This window comes from Hetaerina americana, unplaced genomic scaffold (assembly GCF_022747635.1).
Source record: "Hetaerina americana unplaced genomic scaffold, ioHetAmer1.1.p SCAF_13, whole genome shotgun sequence".
Lineage (NCBI taxonomy): Eukaryota > Metazoa > Arthropoda > Insecta > Odonata > Calopterygidae > Hetaerina > Hetaerina americana.
The window spans coordinates 1377803-1391914 of NW_027286403.1; the positions used below are offsets into that span (position 1 = coordinate 1377803).

The 14112-nt window shown below is 47.0% G+C and overlaps 1 protein-coding gene across 1 annotated transcript; it reads right to left on the bottom strand.

The window, feature by feature from the left end:
* Positions 1–5521: 5521 nt before the first annotated feature.
* LOC139686041 (vitellogenin-1-like) lies at positions 5522–14112 on the bottom strand. The gene is made up of 23 exons (XM_071583137.1): positions 14040–14112; positions 13503–13526; positions 13243–13388; positions 13016–13153; positions 12768–12935; positions 12455–12691; positions 11288–12372; positions 10935–11103; positions 10244–10854; positions 9954–10170; positions 9576–9870; positions 9248–9500; positions 8858–9152; positions 8539–8770; positions 8180–8422; positions 7932–8095; positions 7707–7853; positions 7452–7622; positions 7071–7368; positions 6783–6976; positions 6413–6685; positions 5857–6303; positions 5522–5774 (listed from the first exon to the last, which is right to left on the bottom strand). Exons 1-23 carry the CDS (start codon positions 14068–14070, stop codon positions 5631–5633), a joined length of 5982 nt encoding a protein of 1993 aa, XP_071439238.1. The 5' UTR covers positions 14071–14112; the 3' UTR covers positions 5522–5630.

Here is a 14112-nt window from a genome sequence, read left to right on the forward strand (position 1 = left end):
GTGCTATGGAAAGACACTTAAGGATTCAAAATGGCAAGAAAGGTTAAAAGAAAGAGAGGGGCAAGTATCGGTTTAATGGGTGGCCGCGCGTGGAAAGGGGTGAGTTACCTTTGCCCGCAAAAGGAAATAACTGCGATTTTACCATATAATTCAATTAAGAATGAAGAAAAACACGTTGTTGAAGTTAATCTAATTGATTTATAGTAAACATATCGCAATGATACAGTCCATATACTTCTCTAGCACCTATTGCGTAAAACATGTTGGGTTTAGAGATTCCGCAAAAGTGCTAGGTGGCAGAGGAGTCGAAACTAAAACATACGAGGAAATAACACCATCATACAGTTCTCTGAAAATAAACTCTCTCTAATCATATACTTTTAACCTTTTTTTATCTAAGTAGAATATTTTTACATCGGTAGATGCAAACAGCAAAAGCATCGAGAGGAATAATCATTATATATTTTTGTATAAACATATATATATATAGTTCTACATATACATTAATGCCCTGCAAGCCACCAAAAAGGTGTGTGGCAGGGGGTGCAGCACCAGGAGGAAAGGGTAAGGGATGAGGGGGTTAGGGTTTCTCAAATGGATCGGGAAAGGCAAGGGGAACCTGAAAAAAATATATAAATATAATCGTATAACCATGCGCAGTCGCTACCTTGTAGGCTAATACTTATTATGTCGAGCCGACCCCTGGGGGATTTCGATTACAAGCATTCTGGTCTCTTATTGTTCTTGGTAAAAATGACCCTTTTAAACCTGTCTATCTTGCATTAAATCTCTCTAATCTTATATTCGTGATCCCTCCGCCTGTAATACGTTGGGGTTCGTATTATGTTCTTGATGTCATCGGAAAATGACCCATCCTTAAATGTTTTAATAAGTTTTTTCTATATTGTAAACGCCGCTGTGTAAGGGAATCCCAGCCTAAATTTTCTAGCAAAGTAGTTACGCTACTGCGTTGGTCATAGCAATTTTTGACAAATCTAGCCCCCCTCCGCTGAACTCGATCCAATTCTGAAATCAAATTTGTCTCTTAAGGACCCTAAATACTGGCAGCATACTCTAGGTGGGGCCTGACCTGGCAAGAAAACATCGTTCCTTCACTTTTTCGTCACATTTACCCAGCACTCTTTTTACAAATCCCAATTTTTTATTAGCACGACCGCATATTTCCCGTATGTGCTTTCCCCAGGACAGATCGTGAGTAATTGTTACACCCAAGTATTTAAAGGAATCTACCCTCGCGATTTCTGTTTGATTCACTTTGTAACTAAATGGGGGGGTGTTACTCTTTTCCCAAAAATGTATTACTACGTATTTTTTCAAATTTAATTCCAATTGCCATGTATCGCTCCAAGTCTGGATTGCATTTAAGTCGTTAGCTAACGCGACTCTGTCATTGCGACTTCGAATGTCCCCATAAATCACCGCATCGTCAGCAAAAAGACGGAGCCTGCTCAGACCACGGCGCTGAAGTTATTTATGTAAATAAAAAACAAGAGGGGGCCTATGACATTTCCCTGTGGTACAACCGACGTGACCTTAACAGTATCGGATGATACACTGTCCAGGACGGAGGGTTGAACAGGTTTTTTTTTAATTGTCTAATCCAGCATATAACACTCCCGTGTATTCCATAAGTTTCCAACTTCGCGAGTAACTTGCAATGAGGGACTTTATCAAAAGCTTTTTTAAAATCTAGGAATATCGCATCAACTGGAATATTACTTTCATCGGAATGTATTATATCATGAACAAAGAGTGCGAGTTGAGTTTCGCAGGATCTACCTTTACGGAACCCGTGTTGGTTATTAATCAATAAATATTGGCTATCCAGGTACCTCATTATTGAACTAACAATGATATGCTCAAAACTCTTATAGGAGATGGAGGTGAGCGATATTGGCCTATAATTACTGGGGTCCTCCCGGTCTCCATTTTTAAATATGGGTGTCACAGGAACTATCTTCCAGCCGCTTGGCACGCTTTCTTCTGCTAATGATTTCTTTAATATTATATTAAGATAAGGAGTAATTTCAGACGACAGTTCTTTATACACGCGAGCCGGTATCTCATCAGGTCCCGGAGATTTGTTGGGGTCGATATTTTTAAGGAGTAACTCTATTCCACGGGTGGAAAAGTCGATTGCATGCATTGGCTGTAGAAATGTTTTTGATAGGTTCTCTGTTATATTCTGGGAGCATTTGTTGAAAACACTGTGGAAGAATGAGTTTAATATGTTGGCTTTATCTAAACCTCTTGTAACTTTATCCCCTTTTTCGTTGTTCAATGAGTTTACGGTGGACTTTTTTCCCTGCACTTCCCTGACGTAGGACCAAAACATCTTTGGGTTATCGTTTAAATGTTCACCTAATTTTTTCCTTTTGAATTCCGCTAGCGCCTTCCGGAAAGCCTTCTTGGCAGTGGACCTAGACGCTTTGTAATTCTGTAAGGTTTCGTTGATTTTATCAGGGGAGGAATCTTTAACCGCGTTTTTCATTCTGGCATGGCACGCCCTTTGCCGTCTTAGTGATTTCCTAACTAGTACGAGCGAACGAGCGAACGAGTTGTACCAACGGGGTTCCTTATTCTCTCTTATATATTTACTAGGTATGAATCTCTGTATTGCTGAACGTGTTATCGCAAGAAAATTATTCCAGGTATCCTCGACACTCCTAGTTTTGCTTAATTCGTCAAATCTAAAGAACAGTTTAACTCACGTTTTAAGCCATCATAGTCAGCTTTATTGAATAAATAAATTTTTCTCTTAGGTTTGTTAACTTTTTCTACGCTTAGGGAAAATTTAGCGTTTACAGCCCTGTGATCACTGATTCCATCAATAACTCCTACATTTAAGACCCTTTCGGGTATATTATTAGCTAATACCTGTAGATCAAGAATGTTCTTTCCCCTTGTTGGTGAAGTGACTAATTGATGTAGGGAATTTGAGGTGAACGTCAATAAGAGGGACTCGCATAAATCCTTGTCTTTACCTCCATTTATAAAACTGTACGAATACCAATCTACTGTGGGAACATTAAAATCGCCACCGATTATTAATCTATGCTCATTATTAATTATGATATCATGGGGAGAAACTATTGAACTGGGCGTACTGTTGGTTGTTGGTCGTTAAAATGTGGACTGAGGTGTTAATCTTATTGTCCTTGAGGTGGATATTGATATCTAGAAAAGTGATGTTCAAGTCAGATACATTAGAAGTTAAAGAATCCGAGTTGACAATGTTGGCAGAGGGTATAATTTCGACTCAGTGGGTCAAGGGAGGAAAATGTCATATGTATAGCGGGCCCAGAGGTGTGGTTATAGGGTTTGTTGTTGGAGAAAGTTATCTAAAAGTTAACCATAAAAATATTGGCATCGAAGGAGGCAGACGCGTGCTCATTGTAGTGCATCTTATTTGCAAAGATATATTGTCGTTAAATTGGAAAGTATTTTTGGTGATGACGATTTGGCAAAGTTAGATGAGTAAATCTGTGGAAGGGATATGTGGGGTAGTTCGTAGGTAGAGTTAATATTTTTGGCCTTCTAAGCCTCATTCGTGGGGAATATAGGTGTAGTGAGATGTAACAACTATTGAGGCAATGAGAATTGTCGTGCAGTGAGGACTTGGCGTGAGAAGTGAGAACCCGTGAGATGGCGCATATCTGGGTTCTCAATTAATTTGAAACCCCTTGGCTAAACAAAGACCGATAAATGAATCCAATATCTGCCTAATAATACTTTCCCCCCGCTTGTCAATTTCCTATTGGATTTTTACCACTCCTTCCCTCATCCTTCCCCCGCACCTGTCCTATCCGCTTTTCCCCAAAAACTTTATGCCAATGACGACGGTCATGCCGTCAAGCGTAGAAACTACATATGACAGTGTCCTTTCCTGGTTTTTTAATATTATAAAAATCTACATCTGTGTTTTAATATATTTGAGTGGCTCTGAAGAGTCTTCCATTTCGAATTAATTAATATATATATATATATATATATATATATATATATACATATACACATACATATATATATTTTTTTAAGGTAATCTACCGGTTAAGGTAGGTTTTTGGATGGACACAACTACAAACAAACATTTTATTACTCCTAACAAAAGACAAAATCCATCATCCTACTCTATATCAGGTCCCTCTTCATCTCTGAGTACTTTCTTCCTCCCTTCATCCCGTCCAACATCCCTATCCTGTTCCTTCCCTTTCCTCTTTTGCCCAACATTCTCCCCTCTATCACAGTCTTCACCATCCTGCTGCCGGTCAATACCCCTTTCAGCCACTTTTCCTGCCTCCGTAGGATTGCTCCCAGCAAACCCCTCTCTTCGCCCACCATAACAAGTACTTCCTCGTTTGTTTTCTTCTCTGTCCAGTTACCTTCTCCATTCTTCTCCACACCGACCTTTCAAAAGCCTCCAGTCTACGTCTATCCTCCTGCTTCAATGACCAAGTTTCCGCGCCGTACAGAGTTAGGCTCCATATCAAAGTTTTTACGAGTCTTTTCTTAACATCCTTACTCAACGTCCCCGTCATCAACTCCATCCTCCTTGTGAAAGCCTCTTTGCTTAGCGCAATTCTTCTCCTTATGTCCCTACTACTTTGACCGTGTTGGTTCAAAGCAGTACCGAGATACGTAAACTGTTTTACCTGCTCTAGTTTTTGCCCTCCTATTTTAATGTTAAGCTTAGCCTTTTTCTTTCTCGAAAATCGCATAACCTTTGTTTTATTAATATTGATTTTCATCCCATATCTGTCGCACTGAATTTACAATTCACTAAGCAATGCTTGCCGCCCCTTGGCTGACGGACAAACTAAAGCTTGGTCATCAGCAAACCTAACTGATTTTACGAATTCCCCCCCAACTTCACCAAATATGATGGACAAAACAGAAATATCTTTGTACAGGTATATATATAGATATATATGTATATATATATATATATATATATATATATATATATATATATATATATATATATTTTTATATATATATATATATATACACCCATACATATATGTGATATGCATATCATGATATCATGCCTCATATATATGTGGGTCGCAGAAGTACAGGGGTAGAGAATATTTTTATAAAAAAATACGTGCACAAATTTGCATATTTGCGTCTGCTCTCCTGTTTTTCCGCACGTCAATACCGTCAAAGGATACCATACCCTGAGAGACGCTACAAAATAACGGCGAATAAAATTTCAGAGATATTAAGCACGGATAACAGGGTATAAACCATGTAATTTTTAAATAATTACATATTCATTATTATATATTAATTCATTATAAACATTCTTATTTTGCAAGGGAGGTGTTCATGTACGCAGGAATGATCGCCAAGCTATTATCAAAACCAAATTCCCAAAAAGCAGCGTCCCCATTCATACTCATCATATTCCACATAAGTCAAATGATGCTCAATGATATTCCACCTTGAAAACATACGCAAAACCTTGGGTAAATGTAAGGAAACATCTCAAAAAGAGTATGATCAAAAACGGTTTGAAAACCTGGATTTTATTATTATTTTTTTACATTTTTGGGATGCTCAAAAAAAACGGAATAATTTATTCAGGCAAATAAATCCTTTCGGATTCAGTTGGAAGTGCAAGACTCGGGAACGCTGATCTTGATAGTCTTGGTGGTTTCCTTGCGGCTGAAGTCAGGGTTGGCTCCCTTCTTTACCATCTCCACGAAGTGACGACTGGCAGAGGAGTTGGCCACACAGTGGACCGGCACCTGTAAAGAGAATGGACAGATAAAATCGGGCCGTTCGATAGGGTGCTTCCAGGTGGACGGAAGGAAAGACCGGGAAACTTACGCTCTTTTCGACCTTCCCGCTGGCACGGCAGTTCTGCGCACAGGTAGGCAACGGCCGCATGGAGAAACACGTCTGACTACCCTGCTCGATGATCTTCGTTCGGTGATGGGTGCAGCCGGAGTTGGAGCCGGAAGTCTTGGTGGAGCGGGATTGGGACCCCTTGGAGGAGGATTTGGAGGATCGGGAAGAAGAATATCCGGCATTGTGGTCGTCTTCACTGATAACGTCATGAGGAGTGACGGTCTGCTCGAAGCATGGGGCAGAGGCAGCTCGGCGCTGCATCTCCTTGGCTCCTCCCTGGCAGGATTGGTCGGGAACGGCGTAGGATGCGGCGAACATCTTGGGCTCCGCAAGGATGCAGTTCTTCGGGGAGGTGAAGTCAGTGGCGGGTTCGCTGTCGTACGTTCCGCAAAGACCGATTACGTCGCCGCGGTAGGTGGAGCCAGCCTGCGAATCATCACACAGGTGAGCGGAATGCCGGACGAATGTAGGAAAGGAAAGTAAGTTGGACTGAGAGAACTGAAAAGCGAGCGAGTCCCGAAAATGGATTTCGTACCTCGATCCAAGCGGCTTCTCCGTTGTAAATGATGGACAATTCGTGCTGTGGAGCCTCCAAGATCACCTCTCCACTCGGGATGGCGTACCAGAAAGCGAGAATTTCGCCGTCGGAGTCGGTGACCTGGTTAATCTTTCGCTGGGATACGCTGCGCTGCTTCTGGTTGAAGTACACGGTTCCGTCAGCGTCTCCGCTCTCGGAAGAGTGTTTTGATTGGGAGGATCCGGAGGGTTTCAAATCAAAGACGTCATCTCCAAGGATTACCTTCAGTTCCTAAAGAAGGGAATGAGTGCATGAATGAGGCGGGTTTCTTTCGGAGGCAATCGAACGTTGTAACGAGAGAGTGAGAGAAGTGGGTTGGTGGTCGCACCTTCTGGTGGGAGCTGTAATCTCGGGCGAGGATGGTGACCTCGTCGGTGGGATCGGAGCTGCTGCTGGAGCTGGAGGAATCTCCTTCTTCTTCTGGTTGAGGGGTCATCATGACGTGCCAGCATTTCCCGAGGTTAATGGGGTAGGTCTTGTTGTCGAAGGTTGTGACGGACACGCGATTCAAGCCGCAAGGGGCTGAGGCCAAGAGAGGAGAGGAGAGGAATAAACAGATGCTTCAAAGTTGCCGACGAAAGAAATGAATAGAGGTTTCTTCAAAGTTTCAACTTACCGGACCACTGTCCGTGGAGGGCGGTGGTGAGGAATCGGTCGGTGGCGGGCCAGTTGGGATGCTTTACGACCAGAGGTCTCACCCATTGGTTGACGCGCACAAGGTTGAAGTCGGCTTCGAGTGTTGGGGCAGAAACGGAAACGTTGACGGCCTTCAAGTCAGGCTCAAAGTTCATCTCGAAAGAGTATTTTCCTTCTTTGTTGTGCACGTTGACGGTGTTCTCATCGAGGTACGGATAGCCGAAATATCTTGCCAAGGAGTATGCCTTATAGGTGATGTTTTTGAAGGCGGATGGAAGCTGGAAAGAGATTGAGAGCCCAATTGTTATCAGGATAGCTTGTTAGTTTGAAGGGGAATTAATTGAAGTGGACGAGAGCCAACCTTCTCAGTGTGGATGTTGACGCTGCAACTATCCAAGAACTCAGCCTGTGCTGTGAGGTTGCGGCATGCGGGCTCGAGGTAGATTCCGGACTGAGCCTGGGCCAAGCATTTTTGGGCCATTGGCAGGTGTCGGATATACTCTTTCCGTTCCTGGCTCTGTTCAGCCTTGGCCTGAGAAGAGGAAATATTTCAATTTTTACGACTTGTCTTGCTTCGATAAGGTAAAAATATAAATGAGTACGTGACGAAGCTCACCGAGATGCTGATTTGCGATGCCCCGGATCCACACTTTTCGCCGAAACTGATCTCAGCGTTGACGTATGAGGTGGGGTTGCTTCTGAGAGCCTTTGCGAAGCTCATGAGTGGGACGTTGGGCCACTTCCCTTTAGCGGCGGCGCATACCTGAGGAAATGGAGAATGATGAGTGTGAGCGAAGGAGACAAGCCACCGGAGGAGTCAATTGCGCGAGGAGGAAATTACCTCGTAAGATTTGGAGTTGCCGTATGTCGGAGACTTGTAGAAATAGAAGAGGTTCCGCGTGGTATCGTCAACCTCACTGGAGGCACAAGCTGCGGTGGCCACGTAGGCTATGTTTTTGCTGCCATCGAATTCAATGGCGATGTCGATGACGCGTGCGGTACTATCTGAAATTGCGGAAATACATTATGCCGTAAGAACGTGAGGAAGTCATGTACCCAAATCGAGAGATTCGATGAACACCGTCATACTTCGGATTCCAGAAGAGACCCTCATGAGGAATTCCTGCTGCCTCTTTCCGCTGATTGGCTTGGAGGTGGACGGGTTTGCCATTCCGCTGCTGAGCGATCCGGCTCCGCTACCGCTGTACGACGACTTCATTCCCTTTCCGCTGGATGACTTGCCCTTGGGGCTGTGACTCTCGTTGGATTGCGAATCCGATTCGTTGGAATCGTAACCGGATGAGGAGGACGAGGAGTCATCGGAGTCGTCATCTGTGGAAGGTTAGGAAATAGCTTGAGGGTTGCGACCGAAAACGAGAGGAAAGGCGCGCTGAGCGAGGGTTAATGCGTCTGAAGGAAGACGCATCGATAAAACAAGGGAAACTTACCGTAGGAGGCGGTGAGGGTGACGGATTTGCTACTGCTCCTCTGAGGGTCGAAGATGACGTTGATGTTGTTGTACTTGATGGTCCGTTCGGCCCACGGGTAGAGCAAGAAAGACATGGCGTCGTGGCGTTGAGCCTTTTCGAAGAGCCATTCCCAGTCCAAATAGGTCTGCTCCGTGGTGTACTTGACGCGGAAAGCGAATCCAGTGCTGTCCTTGCCGACGGTGGACTCGAACTGTTATTGACGAAAAGAGGGTTGTGAGAAACAGCGTGAGTAGTAATGATTTGGAGACACTTGACCTGACAGATCACCGGTCCTTACTTGCATAGGCTCGCGCACGTGGATGGTCTTGTACGAGCTTCCCTGGCTGACAGGGGTGAGGTCGAGAATGTTGTGCTTAGCCGTGTACGGGATGTTGCTATAGTGGAAGATTTGGGAGTCGCGACTGGTGGTGAGCGGCTTGAGGGTGACCGAGGCCTGGGAGTTCTCGCTGTCGTAGTCGAAAGAGGCCTTGATCGGCAAGTTGATCTGGATGTTCTTCTCAAGACCGGCGATGTAGCGAGTGTGCGTCAGAGGAGCAACGAAGCTGATCTTGGCGGTCATGCGCGTGGAGTACCTGTTGGCGAAGAAGAGTGTAATTAGTGCCCGTTCGAATCCTTCCGGCCATTCGTAGAAGATAAGCTGACACTCAATCCGAAGAATGAGACTTACACCAAATGAAGGCTGGCGGTGGAGTTGACGGTCTCGGGGCACCTGACGGATCCTCGGGAGCCACTGGCCATGTCAGGGTGAGTCTTGGCTTGGACTTCGCCCCTGAGGGAAATGTAGGTAGGTACTTTGATGGAGTAGACGAACGGTAGACCGGTTTCAGTGGGGAACGCCAAGGTCATGGCGAACTGGTTGTACAGCTTGTTGTAGTTAAAGCGGTGTCCGGAGCGAAGGCTGGAGGCGGCGGATTTCAAAACTGGTGAAAGAGGAGGTTATTTGAGACGATGACAAAAGGAAGGCGCTCTAGGGATCCGCCATTCGGAATACTTACGGGATGGGAGGCTGTTGATGGTGTCATTGTCGTAGGTGAAAAACCTGGTGGCTCCCATGTAGCGAACGAGGAGGTTTCCTTCGGGCTGTTGGTAATCGGTCTGCTCGATATTGAGCATCTCTGCGATCTTCTCCGTGGTGAATGGGCTGTGGCTGCCGCTTCCGCTGCCGGACGACGCCTTTCCGCTGCTGCCCGACTTTCCGGAGTGCTTTCCACTGCTGGACGAGTCGGAGTCTTCGAACTGGTCGCTGATGGCATCGGCGAGGTCGTTGAAACTGGAAGTCATCGCACTCAGCTGTAAAGGGGAAACGTTCGATTACGCAAAATCCTCTGAGGGATGAGGTCTCGATGGCGTAGACGTTTTGATGTTTGACTTACGGTCATGGTCTGCAATTTCCACCCGCCGATGTTGTAGCGGTTGGAGAAGAACATGCTGGATGGAGTGAGTCCGTCGGAGCTTCCAATCCAACTGAGTTCTGTTCTGTATGCCAGTCCCAATTCCTTTACCATGTAGCTCCGGAGGTATTGGTGGGAGTAGTGCATTCCGAGGGGCTTGGGATTGAGCAGGTTGACGGCAGCCTGGGCGTTCATTTTACTGAAATCCAGAGAACACGCTGTACCTGACACATCCTGGAGATCGCATAACCCGCAGCGATATGTAAACTTACAATTCGTGGTGATGAGGGCCTTGGAGAACCGAGGCGGATTGGATGGCAGATTTAACCACGGAGGTGACCTGGAGGCTAATATCCCGGTTGGTGAATTCGGCCATCCTCTGGAGCATGAAGGCGGGAGGGGCGGTCCTCATGAGGACGATGACGGCGGCGCAACGCACTTCGTGGGCTTCTCCTAGGTTTTGGTATACGTTGAAAAGTACTCGGCGAGCGACCTGAGGGAATACCTTGGCAAGCTTGTTGAGTGAGGTGACCATTAGAGTCCTCTGGAACGTAGACATGGACTCTTGGCCTTCGAGGTATGGCTCAAAGACGCTGAGGATCTTGGGGTGGCCGAGATTTCCCAGGGCTCGGATGTACACCTGGATTTTGTGGCTGTCTCCATCCTTGACGGCGGAGCGAAGCTGCTTAGCCATGTACGGAATGTACTTTTCGGTGATGGCCTTGGGGTTGATGGGAGAGAGTCGCCCGAAAGCGTGCACGGGGAAGAGGTTGTGGGCCGTGGCGTTGTTCACCTGAGCCTTGCGTGCGAGGTTGGCGAAGGAAAGAATGGCGGTGGAATTCAAGAAAGCCTGCTTGGTGACTTCGGGGCTCGTGGCCAGGGCCTATAAGATGAAATGAACGATTAGAAGCACTGGCCCCAGGGCACTCGGGAGGGTGTTGATCATGTGCATTGAAAACTCACGAAGAGAGTGTGGAGGAATTCTGCAGTTGGGGTCCTGGTGCTGGTGGCAACAGTGGCGATGATCTCTGCGGCCTCCTCATAGGTGATCTTCTTGGATTTGATCCAATCCTTGATGGTGGTGAGGCAGGGTCCGGTCGCGGCGGCGGCGGCTGCATCACGGAAAACGGTCCTGTGTTCAGAAACGGTTACCGGTTAGATTGCTGCAGCCTCGAACAAGGGACGAATTCACACACGACGGACTATATATGAATGACGCGGGAATGCACCAATGAAGCGAGTGAAAAAGCTATGCTCGCTTCTCCGGTAAACACGAGCAGGTGGGGATTGGCGATCACGGCTGCGTGACGACTCACCATGGATTTTCTCCGGAGGACTTGATGGGCGCGTAGATCTGAGAAGTTGCCTTCTGGAGCTGCTCGACACTCATTGTGCGGACGAGGCGGACGACGATGGCGAACTTGGAAAGAGTAGCCTTCTGAGGAATGCTGCTAGGAGTCTGGAGCTCGGATGCGATCTGAGAGCAGAGCTTCTTGACTGCGGAGACGGGTTCGATGTCTTTTGAGGTCGGGATTGCACTTCCTTGATACCCGACGAAGTAGGGGAGAAGCGGGATCTTAGGGGCCTTGTTCATTCCGGGTCTCGGATTATGCTCTTCGCTGGAGCTGGAGCTAGAACTGGAGCTACTGGAGCCGCTGCTGAAGCTACCTTCGTCGCTGCTGGAGCTGGAACTGTCGCTCGAACCACTGCTGCCGCTGTCAGAGCTGTTGCTCTCGGAGCTTGAGTTGCTGCTCTCGGAACTGCTGCTGCTACCGCTGCTGCTTGAGCCGCTGCTGCTGTTCTCGCTGTCGCTGTCGCTCTCACTGCTGCTGCTACCCTGTCCATTGCTCACGCTGTCGTCGCTGTCGTCCTCGCTGCTGCTGCTGCTGCTCCCGCTGCTGGCGTTCTTGTTCTTTTGGGATGCGGATCGACGAAATCGGTTAGGGATCTGGCGCTTCTGTCCGGGCCTGTCGACTTCTTCGGTGCTGTCACTGCTGCTGCTGCCGCTCTCTTGGCTGTTACTCTGACTGTCCGAACTGTCGTTATCGCTACTGGAGTTGCTCTCGCTCGATGAATCGGTGGAATTTCTGCCACTTCCTTTTCCATATCCCTTTCCGTAGCTCCTTCCAGATCCACTGCTGGATCCGGAGCCATGATCAGAAGAGAATGGGTCATTGTAGTCGTAGACCAAATCCTTGACGTTGTGAGGATTGGGCACGGATGGAGGGGATCCGGAGCTCGACCGCCTAGAAACCAGGGTTACATTCATGCGACTGGCCACCATGCCATTCTGGGCGTTGTACATGGCCGGGCTGAGGACGACCTTGTTCCAGGAAACGGAAGACTGGATGGTGTACTCTTTCAGAGATCCGGATACCACAATTCTGCTGACGGCCGAGCGCTGTAAAAGGAAGCTATGCTTAGTTAAGCTTGCAAGACTCATCGGCGAGGTGATCTCCCGACAGTCGCGGTTGGATACTCACGGAAAAGAATTGCCCCATCTGGTTGTCTGCTGGTTCCCAATCGGTAAGGCCGGTGAAACCGTAGTGGTAAGCGACCCTCTTGTCGCAATTACTGAAGTTTTTCGTCTTTACGATGTCGTAGAATCGGCCTTCTCCGCGGAGCTCGGGCATGGGCACGAGTTCCGGAGTAACTTGCGTGGCGTACAAGGGCAGAGGAGAGATGTCGTACATGACCTCGCACTCACCGGTCACGGTGTCCTGAAGAGAAAAGAATCATTTCGTTATATGCTCGTGTCCAGGAGTATCGTGGTTTCCCAAAGGACGCACTACTCACCTCCATGGCGCGGAAAACGCTTTCGCTGGGCCTCTTGGGTGCCTGACTTCCATGCGGCCACTTGATTTCGTTCTCACCGCGGGTGTCGACCTGCAGTTGACTCACCACACTCTTGATGAGGTTCACCTCTGGGTTGGACAGATCTTTGCTCACCACCAGCCCATCCACCTGTGAAAGCGGGAGGATTGGATGTGCGTAAGAGAGTGTCGCATATCGTCGGGAGATGGTACGGAACGACCGTTACTTACAACTCCGTTCTTGAACTTAATCTGGAACGGCTTGCTGGAGAGCGGGAGCGACCTGTAGTTGAGCTCCTTCTCCGGGATCCTAGACGCCCATCCTCCGGGAAGCGAGGCTTGCACCGGAGAGTACTGGGCATCTGAGATCTGTGGGGAAAGACGGCTTGTATTATGCCCCGGTGTCAAGGGGTGGTAATTTTCGAGACCCGTCTTTTTTCCGAGACGTGCATACTCACCCTGGCGACGACGGCACTAGAACTCTGGGGCTGGAGAGTGAGAGTCGCCCGACTCATCACGCCGACGTATTTGTCGGCCACCTGATGAAGGGCAGCAAGTGTCCTGCCCTTGATCTGGTACTTGTACTCATACCCAGGTTTCCAGGCTGCGGGGAGAGAGCACGTAGACTATTACCCCAGGACAATGCACTCGAATATTCGCAAATCTAAATTGCGCCCAAAAAAAGAAACGGTAAATTCAGATTGGAGTAAGTACTCACCATTTTCGGCCGTTGACAGCCCAACTGCAACGGAAAAAGAAATATGTGGTTTTAGCTTCTAACCAATGTAATTTAATTTCTTATTTTCATTTAAACATGAGTGACACCGTACGGTAACTTAGGTTACCAACAATTTTTTTGATCCCAGTGCACAAGTGCACCTTAAGGGATTAGCTACAGGGACTCAACGGGTGATTCAATAGCAATGATAATTTAACTGAGTCTTTTCGTTCCATCATTTGGTTTGCATTTTTATAATTTCACTTCCTGGGTAACTAACGCGATAGCACAAATTTCTCATTCACTTTCTTTCGAACATGGAGAATTATCAATCGTTCTTATTTGAGTTAATATACTTCACACAAACTTAAATAGGACCTGACACTCATTACAATGATCAATGCAGAATTCGTTGCACTGCAAATATGCATATCAAATTATTGCTTATCAATTTCATGATTAATGAGAGTGCAAAGTTTTTTAAACTTGACATAGTGTTGGTTTCCAGGCTATCGAGTGCGAATATTCGATACTCACCAACGAGGAAGATGATCAGAGGAGACCACATCTTGTCCCGAAGTGACGTCCAGCCTCCGTGATCATTCTTATA

Bases quoted from the DNA above. Each gene is read 5' to 3' on its own strand.
- LOC139686041 (XM_071583137.1), bottom strand. From the start codon at position 14,070: ATGTGGTCTCCTCTGATCATCTTCCTCGTTG. The intron at 9,871-9,953 runs GTAAGTCAAACA...TCCCCTTTACAG, and splicing joins GGAAATTGCAGACCATGACC to CTGAGTGCGATGACTTCCAG. The intron at 6,977-7,070 runs GTAAGTTGAAAC...TCTTGGCCTCAG, and splicing joins CCTCCACGGACAGTGGTCCG to CCCCTTGCGGCTTGAATCGC.